Raw genomic sequence first — 19,336 nt, 5'->3', positions numbered from 1 at the left:
TCCGCTTTTCTGACATGAATAATATTAATGTGATAGCCTATTACATTTTGAGCTCCAATATTTCATTAGATGCTTGGGCTGATGATCAGAGAATAATTTGTCCACAGTGGGAAAATGAACTGATAGCCATGAGAAACAGTCATGCATTAAAAAAAAAAGAGCGTAGACCAGCCTTCAAGAAAATATCTCATCTAAAACGGAGGCTGCATGGGCCCTTTGTGCTTCATTCATTTCGTCATGTAGGCGATCTGTGGAGATGTCAGAATAGGTGGGGGACTCCGTGATCATCATTGGTTGAGCGGTCAAATCCACTGACCCGCAGGTTGGCTGGCCCGATTCTAGCTCCCACAGATGAATGCTGTCGTCGTGTCCTTGGGCAAGACACTTAACCCACCTCCCCTCCATTGTCTGTGTGCTCTGATGTGTGAATGGGTGAGTGGTTCCTTGATGTGAAACACTTTGACCACCTTGAAGGTAGAAAAGCACTAAATAAAAATGTGACGTTGACCATCACCATGTTACCTTTTATTGTTTTGAAAATGCTTGATTCACTGAAAAAGACATATCAGCAAGATTTATAAGTCTCAGTTTCATTTCTCACACTCTAAATTTTAAGTCACTTCCCCTTCAGAGCGCTATCACAGTACAATCAGTGTGCTTCTCACCAATGAAACTACTGCACATTGCATCAGATTTGTGGAGTTGTATTAAACACACAAAAAGGGGGTCTTCCTTTTTAAGTAACATTTTTAGGCATCTGTACTTTGCTTAAGTACAAGTAGACACTTTTACTTCGCTACATCCAAAACCGGGCATCTTTACTTTCTACTCCACTACATTTCTGAAAAAAGACTGAAAAGTAAAAAGTACTTTCTGTTTGATTTGAGGGATTATTTTAAACACATTCATAGTGACATCCTATCTAAAGGTTTTGATTCAAGTCCTGACGCTGAGAAAGCTAAAATATACATAAAAAGTCCAGAAACACTTAAATTGTGTGACTAAAAAAATCAAGATCTTAAAAAATCTATGCAAAATCCTTAAACTTTTTACTCTTAAAGTAAATGTTTAAATATGTACTTCAATAAGGTTAAAGTATACATTTTCCTTTTACTTACTTTTGTATCTGCACTTTTACTCAAGTAACAAAAAAGTACTCCTTCACTGAACAGTCTTGATCAAATATACAGTACGTCACCGTTCACTTTGCCTGAAGTCATTAGCAAAACCAATCAAACACTAATAGCTCCTTTCAGGGAAACTAATAGTTGTGGCACATAATTAGCATGGTTAGCTAAATGAGAAGGAAAAGCAATATTCGTACATTTTCACAGTTTTGTAATGAATGTCGTCTAGCTCCATACACCTTCACTAGAATCATTTTGATCATTTCAGCCCTGGAATTGCCCATCTCTACTGAACTAAAGGTAAAAGGGGGCGCTAACTTGAAAACTACCGCTTCATGACGTCACGAGGTGGAGCAGAGCATTTTGAGCTTTGGAGATGTAGACAGACTAATAATAAAGAGTTACTCAAACGTGTGAATGAAACAAAACAGTCTAGGTGTTGTCTAATATAATGTTTTCGCCAGGCAAAGATCTATAAACTCAAACTGATTTCCTGGTTATTGTAAAAGGAAAATAAATACACCAGCAGAATGAGTGATATTGCTTTTTCATATTGTGCAAAAATACACACCCTGAACTGCTGATCTAGGACAGTCAATATGATCTATTTATTTATAATGATGTTTTGAATCTCATTATTGTGTACCTGGGGAAAGCATGTCATCTGCACTACTTATGTAGCTCCGGTTGGGCACCAAGAGTAAAAATATCCTACATGTCTGTTTCTGTCTATCAAAGAACCAAAGCAGAACTCATCCACAGTTGTATAGCGATGTTTTACTTTGAGTGAGAGCTCTATGTGACCTGCCCAAAGTGAATATTAGTCGACAGAACTGTCCCCACCCTCTGAGATCACAGGGACTGACAAAAATATTATCTGGGAATGTAAGTGCATTTGAGGTCTACAGTATGTGGGTAAAAAGTAAGTAACAAAAATACAATTGTTACAGTGATGAACTAAAAACAATATACTGTATTTTTCGGACTAAAAGTCGCTCTGGAGTATAAGTCGCACCAGCAAAAAATGCATAATGAAGAAGAAAAAACATGTATAAATCACACCGGACTATAAGTCGCACTTTTTGGGGGGAAATTTACAGATCAGGAACCGACATTTCATCTTGAACGGCAAACTAGTGTAATAACAACAGAACACAGAACAACAGGCTGTTAACATAACATATGAACAGTTCTTCAGATAACTATAGCAACAACAGAACAAGTTTACCAAACTCCCCATCTCTCTCCAAATCATAAAATCCATTCAGTTCTTCATCCTTGGTCTCACTTCTGAGCAACTCTGCAATCTCCGGAGGTAAGTGGAACTTCCTCTTCTGTGTAGCCGACATCAGACTCAGCATCAGTTCCAGTTAGAATTATTCCGGCCTTTCTGAATCCCGACAGGATGGTTTTGGTTATTAATGAAGTCCAGGCTTTGTGGATCCATTCAGGAAAGTCACATGACGCACCCTCCTGGTTGGCACAAGTTTTTCGCTCACTCCAAACTTTCTTTCTGCTGCTCGATTATTGTTTTCAGTTGCATATTTCACTACTTGCAGCTTGTAATCTGCAAAGTATGATTTTCTTTTTGGAGGCATTTGTGTTTAGTCTTCTCAGTTGTCTTCATAAGTTTAACTTTTTAATTTTCAATGGTACAGAAATAATGGTGCGATCGACTGACCATGATACAGACAGGACAGTGGCTCTTTCTGCAGGAGACATGCGCAGTAGAGTGAAGTGACAGTGGTACATGGTTCAGGAGTAATAAGAGTAAGAGATACTGACACACACGTCTAGAGCACCCTCTCGTGGCTGACAGTCGGAAAATGTTACTATATAAATCGCACCAGAGTATAAGTCGCACGGCGATCCAAACCATTAAAAAAGTGCGACTTAGTAGTCCAAAAAATACGGTATTATAATAATTTGATCTAGTTCCCCAGATGGCTCCAGGAAAGAGTAATATGACTGAAAATTATAGAAATATATCCAACTTAAAGGTCCCACATTACTCAAAACTATAATGTTGTTACTGTATCAAAAACATACCTGCATAATTAAGGAAATTTGTCTGCAATTGGCCCATTCATGGCCAACATGTGAGTCAGTATAGTCACATTTTCTTTGTGTTTGGTTATTTTAAACAGATTTTCTGTATTTTACACAAACAAATGACAACGTATGCCCCTTTTTACTGCTGGCAGGGATCAGATTGGTCACAAATAGGGACACCAGGGACATTTCTTGTATAAAACTGGGACAAATCACTGGTTTTAGATAAATCTGCTGGGACAAGGGAGACAGGGCTCAAAACTGGGACTGTTCTGGGTAAATAGGAACGTCTTATGCAGGAGAGTGTGGAGGACCCCCATAGTCTAAAACTAAATTCTAGCTGGGCAAACATTGGTAAAATAAACACTGTTTACAGTGTTATCTAGGGCGAAACTGTGAATCAAGTGTGTGTTGTTATGCTCTTGGCTCATTCATGACTTATTCACAACAACATGTGAGTCAGTATAATCATATTTTCTTTGTGTTTTCTGTAATTTTACCTAAACAAAAACCTAAGACAAAGAAAACCTAGACTCTCTTTACTGTTGGCAGGGATCAGATTGGTCATTTCTTGGACATTTCTTGTATAAAACTGGGACAAATCACAGGTTTTGGATAAATCTGCAGGGACTGGGGACACAGAACTCAAAACTGGGACTGTCCCGGTCACCCTAGTTTTGTTTCTGTTACACATGTTTGAGCAACTTTATTATTGTGATGAGGAAAAAACATTATAACAGATCAGAAAATTGCGTAATATGGACCCTTTAAATGCTTTCGTTTCAGTCTCCGTTGCATTCTTATTGTCGTCTTGTCGTCCATTGCTAACCGGCTGCCCCGCGATAGCCTAGCGCGCTAATGCCATCGCTCCCACTCTGAAGGACGTTTGTTCCACCAGGCTAACAGGATCGGCTATGACCTTATAAGCCCTCCTCACAAAGACCTCAATCAAAAGTCACCCATCCAGAAAGATAAAGCTTCTCTGCCATGTTCTACCCATAATTCCTCTTATCCCGATTTGGAATGTACTATGGAAAGCTTCGCATTGGGTCAACGTTGGGACAGATTCGAGAAAAAACTAAGAATCTGAATAGTGTGTATAATAGTGTTTGTTCTGTATCAGATTTTTTTTCCATGTATTTGAGCACATTTTGTCTTGCCCCAGCACAGATATATTGTATAAGCAGCTCTTGGGGTTAAAATATGTATGTCTGCATCTAATTATAAAGTGTTTTCTGGTCCAGTAATCAGGAAGTCTGTGTTAGTATTCTAGTTAATCTCGTCTTTGAGTCCATATTACACTATTTCCAGATCTATGTTATAATGTTGTTTCCTCATCACAAAGTTGTGTTTTGTTTCATTCACACCAGTTTAACACAAATCCTTTATATTTAGACTGAGTTCTTCTCTCAAACAGAAAACAGCCCATTCCACGTTCTGATGTCACATGGTGATACAGGAAGTGCTCCAGACTGTGTTTTTAAACTCAATACACCTTCACTAGAATCATTTAGAGCAGTGGTCTCCAACTTTTTTTGCCCCACAGAACTGATTTTAGTCCTGCTTTAGTCCTGGTTTAGTTTTGGAAGCACAACATGGTTTAGTCTTGGTTTATTCCTAGTTTTAAACCTGGTTTATTCCTGATTTTATTCCTGGTTCATTCCTGGTTTTAGACATGATTTATTCCTGGTTTTAGACCCAATTTATTCCTGGTTTTAGACCTGGTTTAGAACTGATTTTAGTTCTAGTTTAGAGGGGCAGGAAACACGGGAGGAGATGTGGTCCATCCAACATGGTTTAGTCCTGGTTAAATCCTGTTTTGGACCTTGTTTAGACCTGCTTTAGTTCTGGTTTAGTCCTGGTTTGGTCCTGATTTTAGTTCTGGTTTAGAGGCGCGGCAAACACGGGAGGAGATGTGGTCTGGGCGACATGGTTTAGTCCTGGTTAAATCCTGTTTGAGTCCTGGTTTATTCCTGGTTTTAGTCCTGGTTTAGAACTGATTTTAGTTCTGGTTTTAGTTTTGGTTTAGAGGTGCAGGAAACATGGGAGGAGGTGCAGTCCACGCAGCGCAGAGGGGGGATTCACGCATTCATAACCTGGTACAGATCCATGGCGCGGGGGTTGGGGACTCCTGATTTAGATAATTTCAGTTCTGGAATTTCCGAACTCTACTAAACAAAAGGTAAAAGGCAGCTGTTAACTTGAAAGACACCAGTACATGACATCACAAGGTGGAACAGAGCATTTTGAGCTTGTAACTTGAGATGTAGACAGACTTATGATAAGGGTTACTAAACATGTGTGAATGAAACATAAACTCCAAGTATGTTTTCGATGAGGTAACAGCATTACAACATGACGTAATGCTCACAAGTCAATTCTGCATAATATAGGACCTTTAATTAATTTAATGTTTGATTCCTTTTATTTTGTTGTCTTTTTATTTTTGTGAAGTTTACACTTTTACTTCCAAGTTAAACATTGACGGCAGATATGGCGGATAATGTTAACTTGCCAAAGGTGTGTTTGTGACACTTGCATTGTCCCTGCATTTTGGATGGACTTTTCCATGTTACTAACATAGGTGTTCAGTTTTAGAACTTCCTATATTTTTGTGCTTTTCTTTTCAACTTTTTTCCCCCACAAACTACCACTAGATTGATTTGAACCTATTATGAGCATTCACTGAAGGTACTATCCCACCAAACCAAGTATCCCAGTGGAAAAACAAAACAAAACAGTAAAACTTGTCGTATGCACATTTGCAGCAATTTATTCTCAAATTTCAGAAAATGACTGATAGTTGGTCTGTCAAACTGGAGGAAAAGCGAAATGATGACAAACGCTTTGACAGAGAGGAGGAAGAGCAGTTTGAGTTTATCATTGTGACATCCGCCTCAGTACGTCGGGACAAACAGAATGACTGTGCACAAAGCCCCACTATCCTCCTCTATAGACTTTGGCCACATGGCAAATCTAGATTACCCAGGGATCAGCGGGACAGTGCAGGGAGGAAGGGTAGGGGGGAATTATAGGTTAGGAAAGGAGAAAGAACATGAATTATAGTTTTCTTTTGTAAAAAGCATGGGGTTTATAGGTCATGGATCTTTTTGACACCTGATGTCATAAACAGGCATGATTACATTTAGCTTGAGCATAGAGAGAGATTTACACGTGTTGAAAACCTGCCAGTGACATAATATGAATGATGAAATCTAAACTAGTTTATGTGAACAATTGTGGTGTCTTTCACAAGACCAATTCATTCACATGGACACATAATTTATTTCAGATAAATCGTGTGATGGAAATGAAGTCTTTTTAGTTTTAGTTTTCCTGGCAAATCCAGAATGATCTCTGTATTTTTTATACAAATTGATATCAGTCTGTCCTCACGCCCTCTGATCGTGCAGTCACATTTCAGTTTGTTTTTTTCAATGATGCATGTGAAATGAAGGAGCTCATTTCCCATTTACAAATAAAACCAAAATGATCTCAATTCAGATCAACAGAGTTCAGTGCTTCACTCACGGATAGTTTTTTTTTTTTTTTTTAGCTCCATGTGATATTTATTTATTTTGTTATATGGATGGACCATGTGTGTTCCTGATGTTCTAATTACAAATGTGGGACATTTTCACTAATTGATTAATTAAAATGTATTTCAAATTATGGAAATAGCTAACACTACAGCATACAAGATATTGAATGAATGATATTCATATTTCATAAAATGTATACATCTGGCAGTGGGATACTCACTCACGCACCACAACCAGTGCTTCAGTTTTTGTCACTTTGTGCATAAGTCTATATATATATATATATATATATATATATATATATATATATATATATATATATATATATATATATATAAATAAAAACATATCACCAGACTCATTTCTTCAACACACAATATGTTCATTCATCCAGCCCTGGAGCCTTTGAACCGTCCTGATGTGTCTTCCTGCTCCCGTTTGTCTCCTCTCCTCACTAGCTCCTCCTCTTCATCTCCTCCTCTGGTCACTCTCTCCACTCTGTCACTCTTCCTGATGGACGGTGTGATTTCAAACGGCAGGCAGCCCACAGCTCCCCCAGCCCCGAGTAAAACCTCCTCTGGGGCCCGGGGAGGAGCGCTCGCTGTATGGAGCCAATCTGATACAATAACAAGACAAGCAAGCGGCAGCAGCAGCAGTCGAGCACGCCTTTGATACAGCTCCCATGTCTATGCTAACGTCATTATATTTTTATGTTGTGTTTTGGTTTTGTACAGATTTTGCACAAGTCTGTCATCTCACAGCTGTAATGAAGCAGGTCTATGCAATGGCCACCTTGGTAACTTGGTGTCCCTGACAAAATTTGAGGTGTAACTTATATTTTTGGAGATTTTGTGGGAATTTGTGATCTCAAGACCCAACTAGCTTCAGAATTCATGAATTCATGAATTATCTTTCATCATTGCAGGCCAAATCATAACAAATCCAGTTCTTTTACAGTGTTTAGATAATTGCCTTAGTTAGTCCTCATTTTGAAACATTCCAGTCACAGTGTTTGATTAAAAATAAAAATTGTAATTAGTTGTAGGATCTGGCATTTCAACATGAGGAGCTTAATTTTCTGTCCAAATGGATTATCGAGTACCAAAACACAACATATAAACTTGAACAAATGTAATGTTTTGTAACTGTGAAAAAACCCCCCAGCAACTTAACAATTGTTTTCCGTAGAATCAATATTTATTTTCATTGTAGTTGGATTATTTAAGAAAACAGACTTACACTTACTTTAAACGCCATTTACTACATTTAATACATTTCCATGTGTTTGAGCAATTTGTATTTGAGGCATAAATGAACTAGTTCTGTTTTTCAGGTATAGCACCTTTGAAGTTTTGAGCAGGCTTATCCAAATTTAAAAAATATACAATAAATAATAAATCAATAAATACATAAATAATAATTTAAAAAAATGAAATGCTACTTATATTTAAATACACAAGTTTTGAACCACATTTTAAGATTTATTAAAAACAAAACAAAAAAAACAAACAAACAAAAAATTATATATTGAAAACTTATATGGTCAAATATGGGTTTAAAGATCCTATATTGTCCAAAATTAACTAATGTGAGCTTTTAGTCATGTTATAATGTTTGTGGGGAAGCTGGCCCGATGTGGTCAAGTAGGAGGCAGAAGTGGAACAAAAAGGAACAAAAAAATAAACAAAAAGACAAAATGTATTAAAAGAGACTTCGGTTGGAACTCAAAACAACTTCATTATAAAATAAACTGTTCACAAAATACAAAAATAAATAAATAAATAAATTAAATAAATACAATGCAACAACCATGTGCACCGGACTACACAGAAGTGTCTCCTCCAGTTTCCTAAACTATCCTGCCTTATACTCCCTGGCAGGAAGGACCTCCCCCAGGAAAGTACCAACTTTCACAGGTAACTTTAAAACTAAAACTAACCCTTTTCTTAACAAGAGCCCCTCTCTCTTTTCAAGTATTTAAAATAAACTACAAACAAGGAAATATATAAACCAAATACACAAAACAATGAAACAAAAAATAACTCAATCCAAATCTCCCCGTCACATGGTCCGGCCCACAAAGGCTTTAAAAATCGCCGACCTGGGACACGCCCCTCTTTTGTTTCCAGACCATGTGGAGGAACAGGTAAGCATGTTAATATATTTAAGTGAAAAGGGTAAATAAAGTATGAATAAGAATGTGTTGTGTGATAATTGAACTGAATTAACAAAACAGAACTCAGGATTATATGTCAAACTGGACTGGTAGTATATTAACAAATGAACAAATAAAGTTAAATGAGTTTAAAAGCGACAAAGGCCCACTTTGTCACACTGTTACCTCCTCAAAACATACATGGAGTTGTGTTTTGTTTCATTCACGTGTTTGAGTAACCCTTTATTACTGGCCTGTTTACATCTCCCAACCCCAAAATGCTCTCATCTTGTGATGTTATGTAGTTTTCAAGTTAAAATGTACCTTTTTACCTTTAGTTCAGTAAAGCTTGGCAATTCCAGGGCTAAAATCATCTAATTGATTCTAGTGAAGGTGTATGAATTTTAAAAACAAGCTGAGCACTTCCACTTGAGAAGAACTTTGCTTAAATATGCAGGATTTGTGTGTTCAATTTGTGTGAATGAAACAAAATAAGCTGTTTTTGATGAAGAAACATAAAATAGTGTAGATCAGAAAATGGCATAATATGGACTTTTTTTTTGAGTGTGATAGTAAAAATATCTCTTGGACTATATTTACATGAATGGGTAGAGGATTGTGCAGTGTTTGGTTCGTCGGTCTGTCGTAGGAGGCCAGGTTAGTCTCTCCAGCCCAGGGGATATCTCTCTCTGACACACGCAGAGAAGGGGACACTGGCTGCTCTATGCAAATCAGCCTATTTCATATCATAGTGCAATTTCAAATGTCATCTCCTCCGATGGGGCCGCGGAGAGCAGAATGTCACGGGGACACAGGTGCATGTTGGGAACCGTGCTTACCCTGTCAACAGTCAACAATGCTGTACCGAGCCAAGCCAATACACAGCGCCGCTCGTAGCATTTACTCAGCTGTCAGAAAGTGTGAGTTAGATATGAGTTATGGCTTAACCTCTTAGCTGCAGGTTAACCATTGCAGATTTACTTGTATGGGATGCTGTTACTGTTGGTGGCCCAGTGGTTGAGTACTCGCACCTCACAGCAAGATGGTCCCCAGTTCAATTTCCATATTGTGTTCGGCTTTACTTTATATAGTTTTGGTATGGTAGATTTTTGGTGATGTTGGAGGGTTTTCGTAGATATCGATATCGGACGGCCTGTCACGATAACGAATCTGAAGTCTGATATTTTACTGAAGTAAATATAGATGATAAAAAATAATACTGAAACCAAACCATAAAGCAGAATTATTTAGGAAAAATATGAATGTGCAAGATTGTGTACAACACGAACCGCAATGAATAAATGGAACACTTGCGTACTGTATTTTCTAGGCTATTGGGCGTCCTCTTAAGCCTTTTACCCTATCAAAAAAATGACCACGCGTCCCGCAATTCAGAGCACCCTATACACGAATCCACTCGGGTGTCCCAGCACGACTTCAGTAAACTACAAAGCCGCAACACCCACAGCGCACGCAAACACGCACGGAGCAGACAGCGACCGCACAGCAAAAAACACATCCACACACACACTCATCACTCCACGCGGACGAGGAACGGAACAGAGGAACGAACCGAAAAAGCAAATGCAATGTGTCACTCTGAGCCACAAATGAACAACTGAGTCACTGCGAACACACCAACAATCCAGTGATCCCAGACAGCACCCTCCCTACACGTCACAACTGAACAAAGCTGAGAGTCACCGTGAACGCCACAAACAAAGTCCGACTGACCCATCAAACTGTTGTGTTTCGTTTAAAGTCTGGTGCAGATTATTTGTGAAAAAAGTTAGAAAATTGACCATTCTATAACAGTGCATCTTATAATCCAGAGCGCCTAATAGTGTGGAAAATACGGTATATCTTTTGAGTCAGAAGTTCATAATTCAATCTTCTACAGCTCAGATCTCATCGTACTACAGAAAAAATAAGCAACATTTTCCTTGTAGTACAGAAAAAAACCCAAAACAAACAAAACAAACAACAAAAAAAAACGTGATACCCATTAATGTTCAAAAATAAAAACATTCTTACTGTGAGCGAGGTTGCCTCTCCTCAGATCTGACTTGTATCTTGGTCCTGATTGGTCTCCATGAAGACAGAAAGGTTTAATGCCATACTGTGAAACATTCCAGACAAAGCAATAACATCTCCATGAAGAAACACATTTGACGGAGCCTCCACCAGAAAAGTTACACAGTGCACCTTGAAACTCAGGTCTCCATTGTGCCAAGACATGGCACTGTGAAAGTGAAAAAATATGCTGACCTGATTGAGGGAGCTATTGTAATGAAGTGAATGATAGAATTATATTTTTTACTATACTTCTCACATATTTGGCCAAACCTCCTTGTCAAAGCCTGATCTCCATCTCAGATCTCAGAAGCTAAGCAGGTCTGGTCAGGTTTTGATCACTTTTAACAGAACTTCATATCTTGCAAGCCAATTTTGAATATTTGATTTAAAATTACACTCAAAGAAAACCAAATTTTTGCAGTCGTCAGCAAACAAAAATGTTCATGCCAAACCCTGTTATCAACCAATAATAATCACAACTGTTTATACTAATACTTGTACTTTGTAGCTGGGTATGATGAGGGTGACCAGAATTTCAAAATAAAAAATTGGACATCCTTGGTTTTTTGGTATTTGGTAATAATAAAATTGTGAAAAGAGTGCATAATTAAGAAAAATTGTTATGCAGAGACCATTCATGACTAACATGTGAGTCAGTATAGTCACATTTTCTTTGTGTTTTGGACGTTTTTAAGCAGCTTTTCTGTATTTTACCTAAACAAATGACAGTTTATGCCTCTCTTTACTGTTGGGAGGGATCAAATTGTAAAAAAATAGGGACATTTCTTATATAAAACTGGGATAAATCACTGGTTTTATATAAATCTGCTGTGACAGGGGACCAAAGGCTCAAAACTGGGACTGTCCTGGGTAGTTTTTGTTGAAATTCAAACACCTAAACAGGACCATGAACGCATATATTGATCACAAACTTCTGAAAATGTTTTGTTTAAATCCATTTTGTATTTGAGTTTTCAGATCACTTTTTGGCAGCAGGCTAATCCTTGCATTGTGTCATATCGGCAGAACAACCCCAGCGTGATTTCACTGCAAAATATCAATACAACGCAAGTGACTCAAGCTGTAATAGAAATCCAAATAAAAGAAATGCATTTAAACAATATAAGTCAACATTATTTCAGCATGTACTTTATTCTGTTGTACTGCATGATAATAAGACCACCCAGCTCGCCCCAGATTTGTGCATGAGACTTGGAGAGATGAACTGTGCACATTAGACTGTAGGATCAAATATTCATGGCCTCTCTTCATATTCACGCTCTGTGCCGAGGCTGGAGTCAGCACTGGGTCCATTAGGCATCCTGTTATGTCATGCATGCTCAAGTACTACACAGACTATAGCTTTTAATAAGGAAAGGACAACTTCTTTCCACACATTTGTTACTGTAAATGTTGTCTAGTTATATCAGTTTCATTATGTGTCTCTTAAAGGTGCACTGTGTAACGTTTCTGGTGGAGCGTCCGTCAGAGGCTTTTCGTTACTGCTTTGTCTGGAATGTTTCGCAGTGTGGCATTCAACCGTTCTATCTTCATGGAGACCAAACCAGGCCATAATGATCATTTGGGTTGCCAGTTTCATGGTTGAAATCTAGTTGGTTTAACCCTTCCAGACCGACAGCATCATATACGATACCACCTGGGAATATGTTTTATATAACTGCGCATAACTTTCCAACCATAAAAGATAGAAACTTACTTTTTTTTTCTTGAGGTGACAGCTGTGGCTTTCCGAGAATTTTTCTAGGTGGCAGTAGCTGCACTGATCTGAAAGGTGGCGAAAAAAAAAAAAAAAACATCATTGATTGACCGGTCAGATCCATTGCTCCCAGCTCCCACAGATGAAAGCTGTCATTTTGTCCTTGGGCAAGACACTTAACCCCCCTCACTCACCTTTCTTCCTTGTTGTAAAGCGCTTTGAGTGCCTTGAAGGTGGAAAAACACTATAGAAAAATGTGACCATGTGACCAATATCCTACGTCACATGCATACATTGTGGTGACGTAGGGAAAACGAGTTTCCAATTGGAACTTTGTTTTCCGCCAGACACGTACGCTCCATCCATTTTGATTGGGCCATATTTTTCCAAAAACTGTAGAGAGTCAAAATGGTCGACTGCTCTGAACATCTGTGTTCAAATAATTTGAAAAAGTCAGTGTAAGTGCAGTTATTTCTCAAATAAATGGCAAATTAAGCATCTTGGGCTACATAATTGCACTTTCCTTGCTATTTTTATGTGAAAGGTTTATTTTACTCAAAATGTACAAATCCAAATGGAATAAACACCATGGAAATGCAGGAAGTGATGTGGCTCTGTGCTCTGGACCTGACACGAGCTGTTTCCATGATTGGCACCAGTAAAGTAAATTGGTGATTTAACTTTTTTAGTTTTTTTGTTTTGTTTTGAGGGCAATAGTTATATTTTTCGTTTACTCACAGAATTGATATTTTGCGCTTTTGTAGCTAAGGCCCTAAATTAAGCATTTTTCATATCCAAAAAAGTCAGATGAAGAAAAAGTGGCAGAGCGCTTCACTGGGTTTCAAAAGAGAAAAAAATAGCAGTACAGGTGCTCTACGAGGGTTAAAACAGTAATCTAGAAAAAGAAAGTTACCCCTACTGGAAAATGTAAAAATGGGCAAGGTACAAACCCGAGGCACTCTGACTGAATATATTAAAAGTCCTTTATTGTGTGAAGGGACGCCAACTCGTTTCGACCAGCAAGATGGTCTTTGTCAGGGCAAAGCGGCTTGACGAAGACCAGAGTTGTTTATACGTGTTTGCTGTGTGTTTTGTATGAAAGAGTGTGAATTTTAAAAATTTGCATTTCTGGTCCTATAGGTTTTTTTTTTTACAGCCATATGACACAACTACAGCATACAGATTGTGAAGTAACAGGTTGTGCTGAAAAAAAAGGATGCATAACACTTCATTAGGGGGTAAAAGGGGGAGTTTTAATAGCAAAATAAAAAATTAAATTCAGGCTCGGCTGTGATTGTAGTACCTGTGTGTGGAGGACTATGGAGAGAAAACGCAAGGTGATTTGACATATTTTACAGTAAAACAAGTATCCAAGTGCATTCCTTTGTCATAAATTCCAATATATGGTGAAAAATACTTGTTACCCGGGAAATATAAGGACCAAAATAAAATGTCCTATATTGAGGAAAATGGCCACTTTGCTTAATAGCACATTATAGCCTGACTTTTGAAGAGAAAAAAAACATCATCTTTGTCTGACCAACTGCGAAAAATACCTCTTTGACATCTGTTAGCTTTGCACTTTAACCATTAGTGCTCATTTTGATCTCTATCTCTAATATCCTCAGTGCTGACATGTCACTTTCTTTTGTCTTTTTTCAACAGGATGCCATTCCCGAGGGGCTGAGGATGAAGGGTGAGTGAGACTTTGCTTTCTTGTTTTTTGTTTCGCTTTTTTCCGCTGTTGTCTCTTGTTCAAAGTGAAGCATTATTGACCAAAACAGTGGGTTTCACAGTACAAAATCGATAACAACGGTTGTGGGAAGATTAGGAATGAAATGAGTCAATACAAGGACTCAATGGCAAATCTGGAGAGATAAAGTAACAGGCATTTTCAGAAAAGGAGAGGCACCAAACACTATTCAAAGGACATGTTTATATCGATTATTAAAGCTGCATTGTGTAATTTTTCTGGTGGAGGGTACATCACCTGCGTATATCCATGAAGACTGTCAAAAGAATCGGAAATCAGATACTAACTGAAGATAACACTAGTTTTGAAACTATATTTGAGAAAGTATCGATACTAAAATCACATTTGCAGGACCAGTGGTGGAAGATAATGAAGTACAAAAGTAAAAGTACAATGCTTAAGTACAATTTTTAGGTATTTGTATTAGGGGTGGGTGATATCTCGAGATTTTAAATATATTCTGATATTTTTAAAACTCAATATGGATTCTGACATATTGTATATATCGATATAATGATTATATTAAATTCTTGTTCTGCCGCTTCGCTTGTTTGCCTTCTCTGTCGTCGCCTCTGCACGCCCCCGCCTCCCTGATTTTGCTGCTTGTGTCTCATTCTCTCCTCACTATCGCCGTGAAGGCCCAAAGTTGGTGCCAGTGAAAAGCTTTTTGCACCAAAAACCTTTTCCACTATTTACAGACAAACCCATCGGCAGCACATCCTCTGTCACAGAGAGAACACTCATTTTCCCTTGAGTCGAGTCCTTTAGTCCGAAAGAAGTTGAACCGCAGCGAAATGTTTATGCAAATTACCAATGCGGTTTTAAGTTTAGTTTCTGTAAACATGTGGCAAAACTGCATTAAACACATTTATAATGTCAAACGGGCTGATGTGGCTCTAGAGTCGTTATGGTTTATATGTTGTAAAGTTTAGCAATGTAAAGTTTATTTATGCAGAATATTTTAATTAATAATCTGCTGCAGTGTCACTTGTACAATAGTGTTTGGAAACGTTGGGTTTGATCTGCAGTGGATTGTGGGATTAAACCTCAGAGCTCCTTACTGCTGGATAATAACATGGATCTATTGAAATAAGGAACATCCTGAGCTTCTTCTGCTAAAGGAGCTCATGGTTATGATTATGGTTTGGATAACAGAGTTAATGCAAAGATGAACTTGTGTTGAGTTGTTTTATTTATGAATGAAAAGAAGGAAATATGTATTATTTATTTTATTTTACAGTTAAATTATTATTTATGTAATTAGGGATTTTTTGTCATCTTAAATGTGGCAGAAGCACTTTGTTCCTACGTGAACTGCCTCTTGCACTTCAATAAAAAAAGACCTTGTGGAATTTGGCATATTTGTTTTTTGCAGTTTGCAGTTTTGAGGGGTTATTTTCCCTCTACAGATATCGAGATATATATTGCGTATATGTGTGCATATATATATATATATATATATATATATATATATATATATATATATATATATATATTATATATATATATATATATTAAATTTTTTTTTGCTCCATATTGCCCAGCCCTAATTTATATGTTACTTATGTACATTTTACAGTGTATTCTTTTTACTTTTACTTCACTACATTTGAGAGCATCTATCTGCACTTTCTACTCAAAACATTTTAGATCTGGACTAAAAAGTAAAAAGTACTTTTCTTTATAGTTTGAGACCTTCTGAAATGGGTGAATTTTTTTTAGCACATTTAATTTTAGTTAATGTCCACAACTTTGAGCAAACCAAATACACAAATACACAAAAACAGCTAGGAAAATGAAGAAATCAATTGAATCACTTCAAATCAGCAAAATTCTTTGTCAAAATAACTACAATTGATGTTTTAATTGCTCTATACATCTCTGCAAGACACTTTTTTTGTCTTAAAGTGCAATTTTAAACAGATACTTCAATAGTTTTACTTACGTAGATTTTTCCATTTGATACTTTTACTTGTACTTGAGTAATCTTTTGCCCCTGTATCTGTACTTTTACTTAAGTAAGAAAATTTGAGTACTTCATCCACCACTGCACAGGACAAAAATGAACCTTTCCTGAATAGATTTAGAATGAATTGACTATGGAACCTATGTGGACGACTGAGGGATTCGAGTATATTCCTTTGTACTGAAATAGAGTTTGAAATTTTAGTATCGTGACAACACCAATGGAGATGTTATTGCTTAGAATGTTCCACAGTATGGCATTAAGCTCGTCGACTCTATGGAGAGAATAAGGTGACACTACCAGGTCAGGTTATAGATCAGATCTGTGTAGCGGAGACACTTGAGACACATCAATGCAAAATTATAAAACCAGCTTTTGTGTGTTTATGAAGAATTATCACGTGGGAGCAGGTGGGCAGAGTCTTGGACAGGCTCGTACTGCAAGGAGAGATCACTAGATTACTCAAACATGCATGAAGGACATATAAAACCTCTTCAGACTTGGTTTTGATGAGGGAACAATGTTATAAAATGGTAAAAAGCTCAAAAAAAGTACATTTTCCATAATAACTCTATCACTACATAGACTTAAACTTAAACTTTATTGATCCACAAGGGAAATTATTTGGACACAGTTGCTCACACATCACAATATATAATAATAACAAAGACCAAAAATATAAATGGTGATAATGAATTCACTGTAAATAGCAAAAATATCAAGGATGTGCTAATGAAATGTCAATACTGTAGAACTCAAACTGTGACAGATACAGGTCTACATTCACACCATACTGCATACAACTGTACAAAAACTCACCCTTATGTCACAGATAATACTCCCTACAACTGTACAACAACTCACATTTACAGTATATAACAGATAGGCCTGTGTTTCTGTCAATCATCATATCATCTTTGCACCGTTTCATTACGACCTTTTGTATATAACTGTGATATATTGTATTTATATTACAATATTTGTTTTTTACTTACTGTACATATATAATTTATGTCTTATTGACACCAATCTATTGCTATTTTTATAGATTTTTTTTTTTACTCCGTTATAGTAATATATTGTGATGTGTGAGCTACTGTGTCCAAGTAATTTCCCTTGTGGGTCAATAAAGTCTAAGTAGATGCAATAAAATTCTAATGAGTGTCTTGAACATTTAATAAGAAATGATTCACTTGTATTAATAATTTCACTCATTTTAATAAAAAATAGCATCATGGTATTAAAATTTGTAGTGAGCTGTTTCCTTTTGGTCTTGGAATCTAAAGTTTTACATTTTAGATTTGCTACAATATATACTAGGGATGTAACAATAAATGAAATATTGTGATGTGATATATTGTCAGAATTACAAGTCTTTTTGCTTAAATTAAGAGTTATGGTGCAGCAACAACTAAAAACAAAACAAAACAGAGAACTACATAGACTATGATCCTTTGCTCCATTTCAGTGCAGACTACAAGAAGAAATAACAGTTCTAAGCACTTTTATGTCTTAGTTCTTTGGATCAAGTCTTGTCAAGGCATTTAAAGAGGAAAAAGTAACATATTAACAGTTTTGTTAACTTCCACAAAATATCGCAATAAATGTCATACTGTGAGATGAATATCGTGAAAATATCGTACAGAGAGATTTGGATATTGTTACATTCCTAATCATGAGCCTCCTCACCATATCGTGAGCTTTTCCATGATATCGCAATAAATATCGTACCGTGAGGTTCATACCGTGAGGATATCGTATCGTGAGACTTGAATACCATTACACCCCTAATACATAGAATATATGGTCAGATTATAAACTTTTTTTTTTTTTACTAGAAATCCTTGTACCTTTTTGGATTTCCTACAATGTTACCAAAAAATTAACCATTACCAATTACAATTTTTATCATCAGCCCTCACAAAAAAATAAATAAATAAAAATAAAAAATACAATTATAGTAGCATTAGCATTTTTATCTTCACCAAACCAGGAATGCGCTGTTAGCATGCTAGTTGTCATTAGCATTGCCTTGACTGCAGAACTTTCCTCTGGACTCTTAAAGTTATGGAATCACTTATAAAGTCATCAAGGTGAATGATTAAGATTCTTGAAATGCATAATGTTAGTGAGGAATAATTTTGGACCACTGCAAACTGTTTCAAATGAGCTAGTTCAGTGAAAGATGGTGAAAATCAGCTAGTGCGCCATTTTATTAGGTTACTTTTTCCCTTCTCAGTCAATTAGTAGTAAACTTTGCTGGATCGCCTTGAAACATGAGGGTCAGTACTGATGAAGTGTTTTGCTCAAGGACAGAACATCAGTAAGGAAAAGAATTAATGGCTCAGAAATGCAGCGTTAGTGTAAACAGCAGCATTTGAAAGCCTAAGATACTATAAAGCTACAATAATACCGTGTATATGGCCAAAATCATAAACATTTTATATCGAAAATCTTTCACGTTTTCTCCTGTAATGCTACCAGAAAGTAACTTAAAGTGCCAATGATGGATTTGACTACTCATTATATTTTGATTTAGCTAAAAATGTTAACTTTTATTCATTTATTGGTTGGAAATCATATGGTACAATAGGCCAAAACTTCTCTAATGTACACTAAAATTAATATATCTGACAATAAAAAATATAAAAAGACACCTTTATTTTGTTGAAATTATGTTTAAAGTACCAAAAAATGTGTTTCTTGTGCATAAATTGTGTTGAACTTTTAGACAAAAATTCTACCCGGTGTGATCGATATGGAGCTCCCTAAAACGGAACTCTTTACTTCCTTTAATTTTCAACATATTTTTTAATTTTTCTCCATGAATTGCTTCCAGATTGGTGTAAAACTATAATTTCTATTTACAACAGGTGTTACCTCACAAAATTAAGTCAAAATTAGAGAATCAGTCATACGCACTTTAAACCATTTTTACCTTCAGCATC

General features: G+C 36.6%; 1 protein-coding gene across 1 annotated transcript in view; it reads left to right on the top strand.

The window, feature by feature from the left end:
- The window catches only part of fstl5 (follistatin-like 5), a 531,686-nt gene that overhangs the window by 120,037 nt on the left and 392,313 nt on the right, over positions 1 to 19,336 (top strand). The window contains exon 3 of the mRNA XM_055159513.1: positions 14,335 to 14,365. Coding sequence (XP_055015488.1) covers positions 14,335 to 14,365 — 31 coding nt within the window. The remainder of the gene's footprint in view (positions 1 to 14,334; positions 14,366 to 19,336) is intronic.

Source organism: Boleophthalmus pectinirostris, unplaced genomic scaffold (genome assembly GCF_026225935.1).
Source record: "Boleophthalmus pectinirostris isolate CB_2022bp ecotype Guang Dong unplaced genomic scaffold, ASM2622593v1 HiC_scaffold_23, whole genome shotgun sequence".
Taxonomy (NCBI): Eukaryota; Metazoa; Chordata; class Actinopteri; order Gobiiformes; family Gobiidae; genus Boleophthalmus; species Boleophthalmus pectinirostris.
This window is presented reverse-complemented; position numbering and strand designations above follow the sequence as displayed.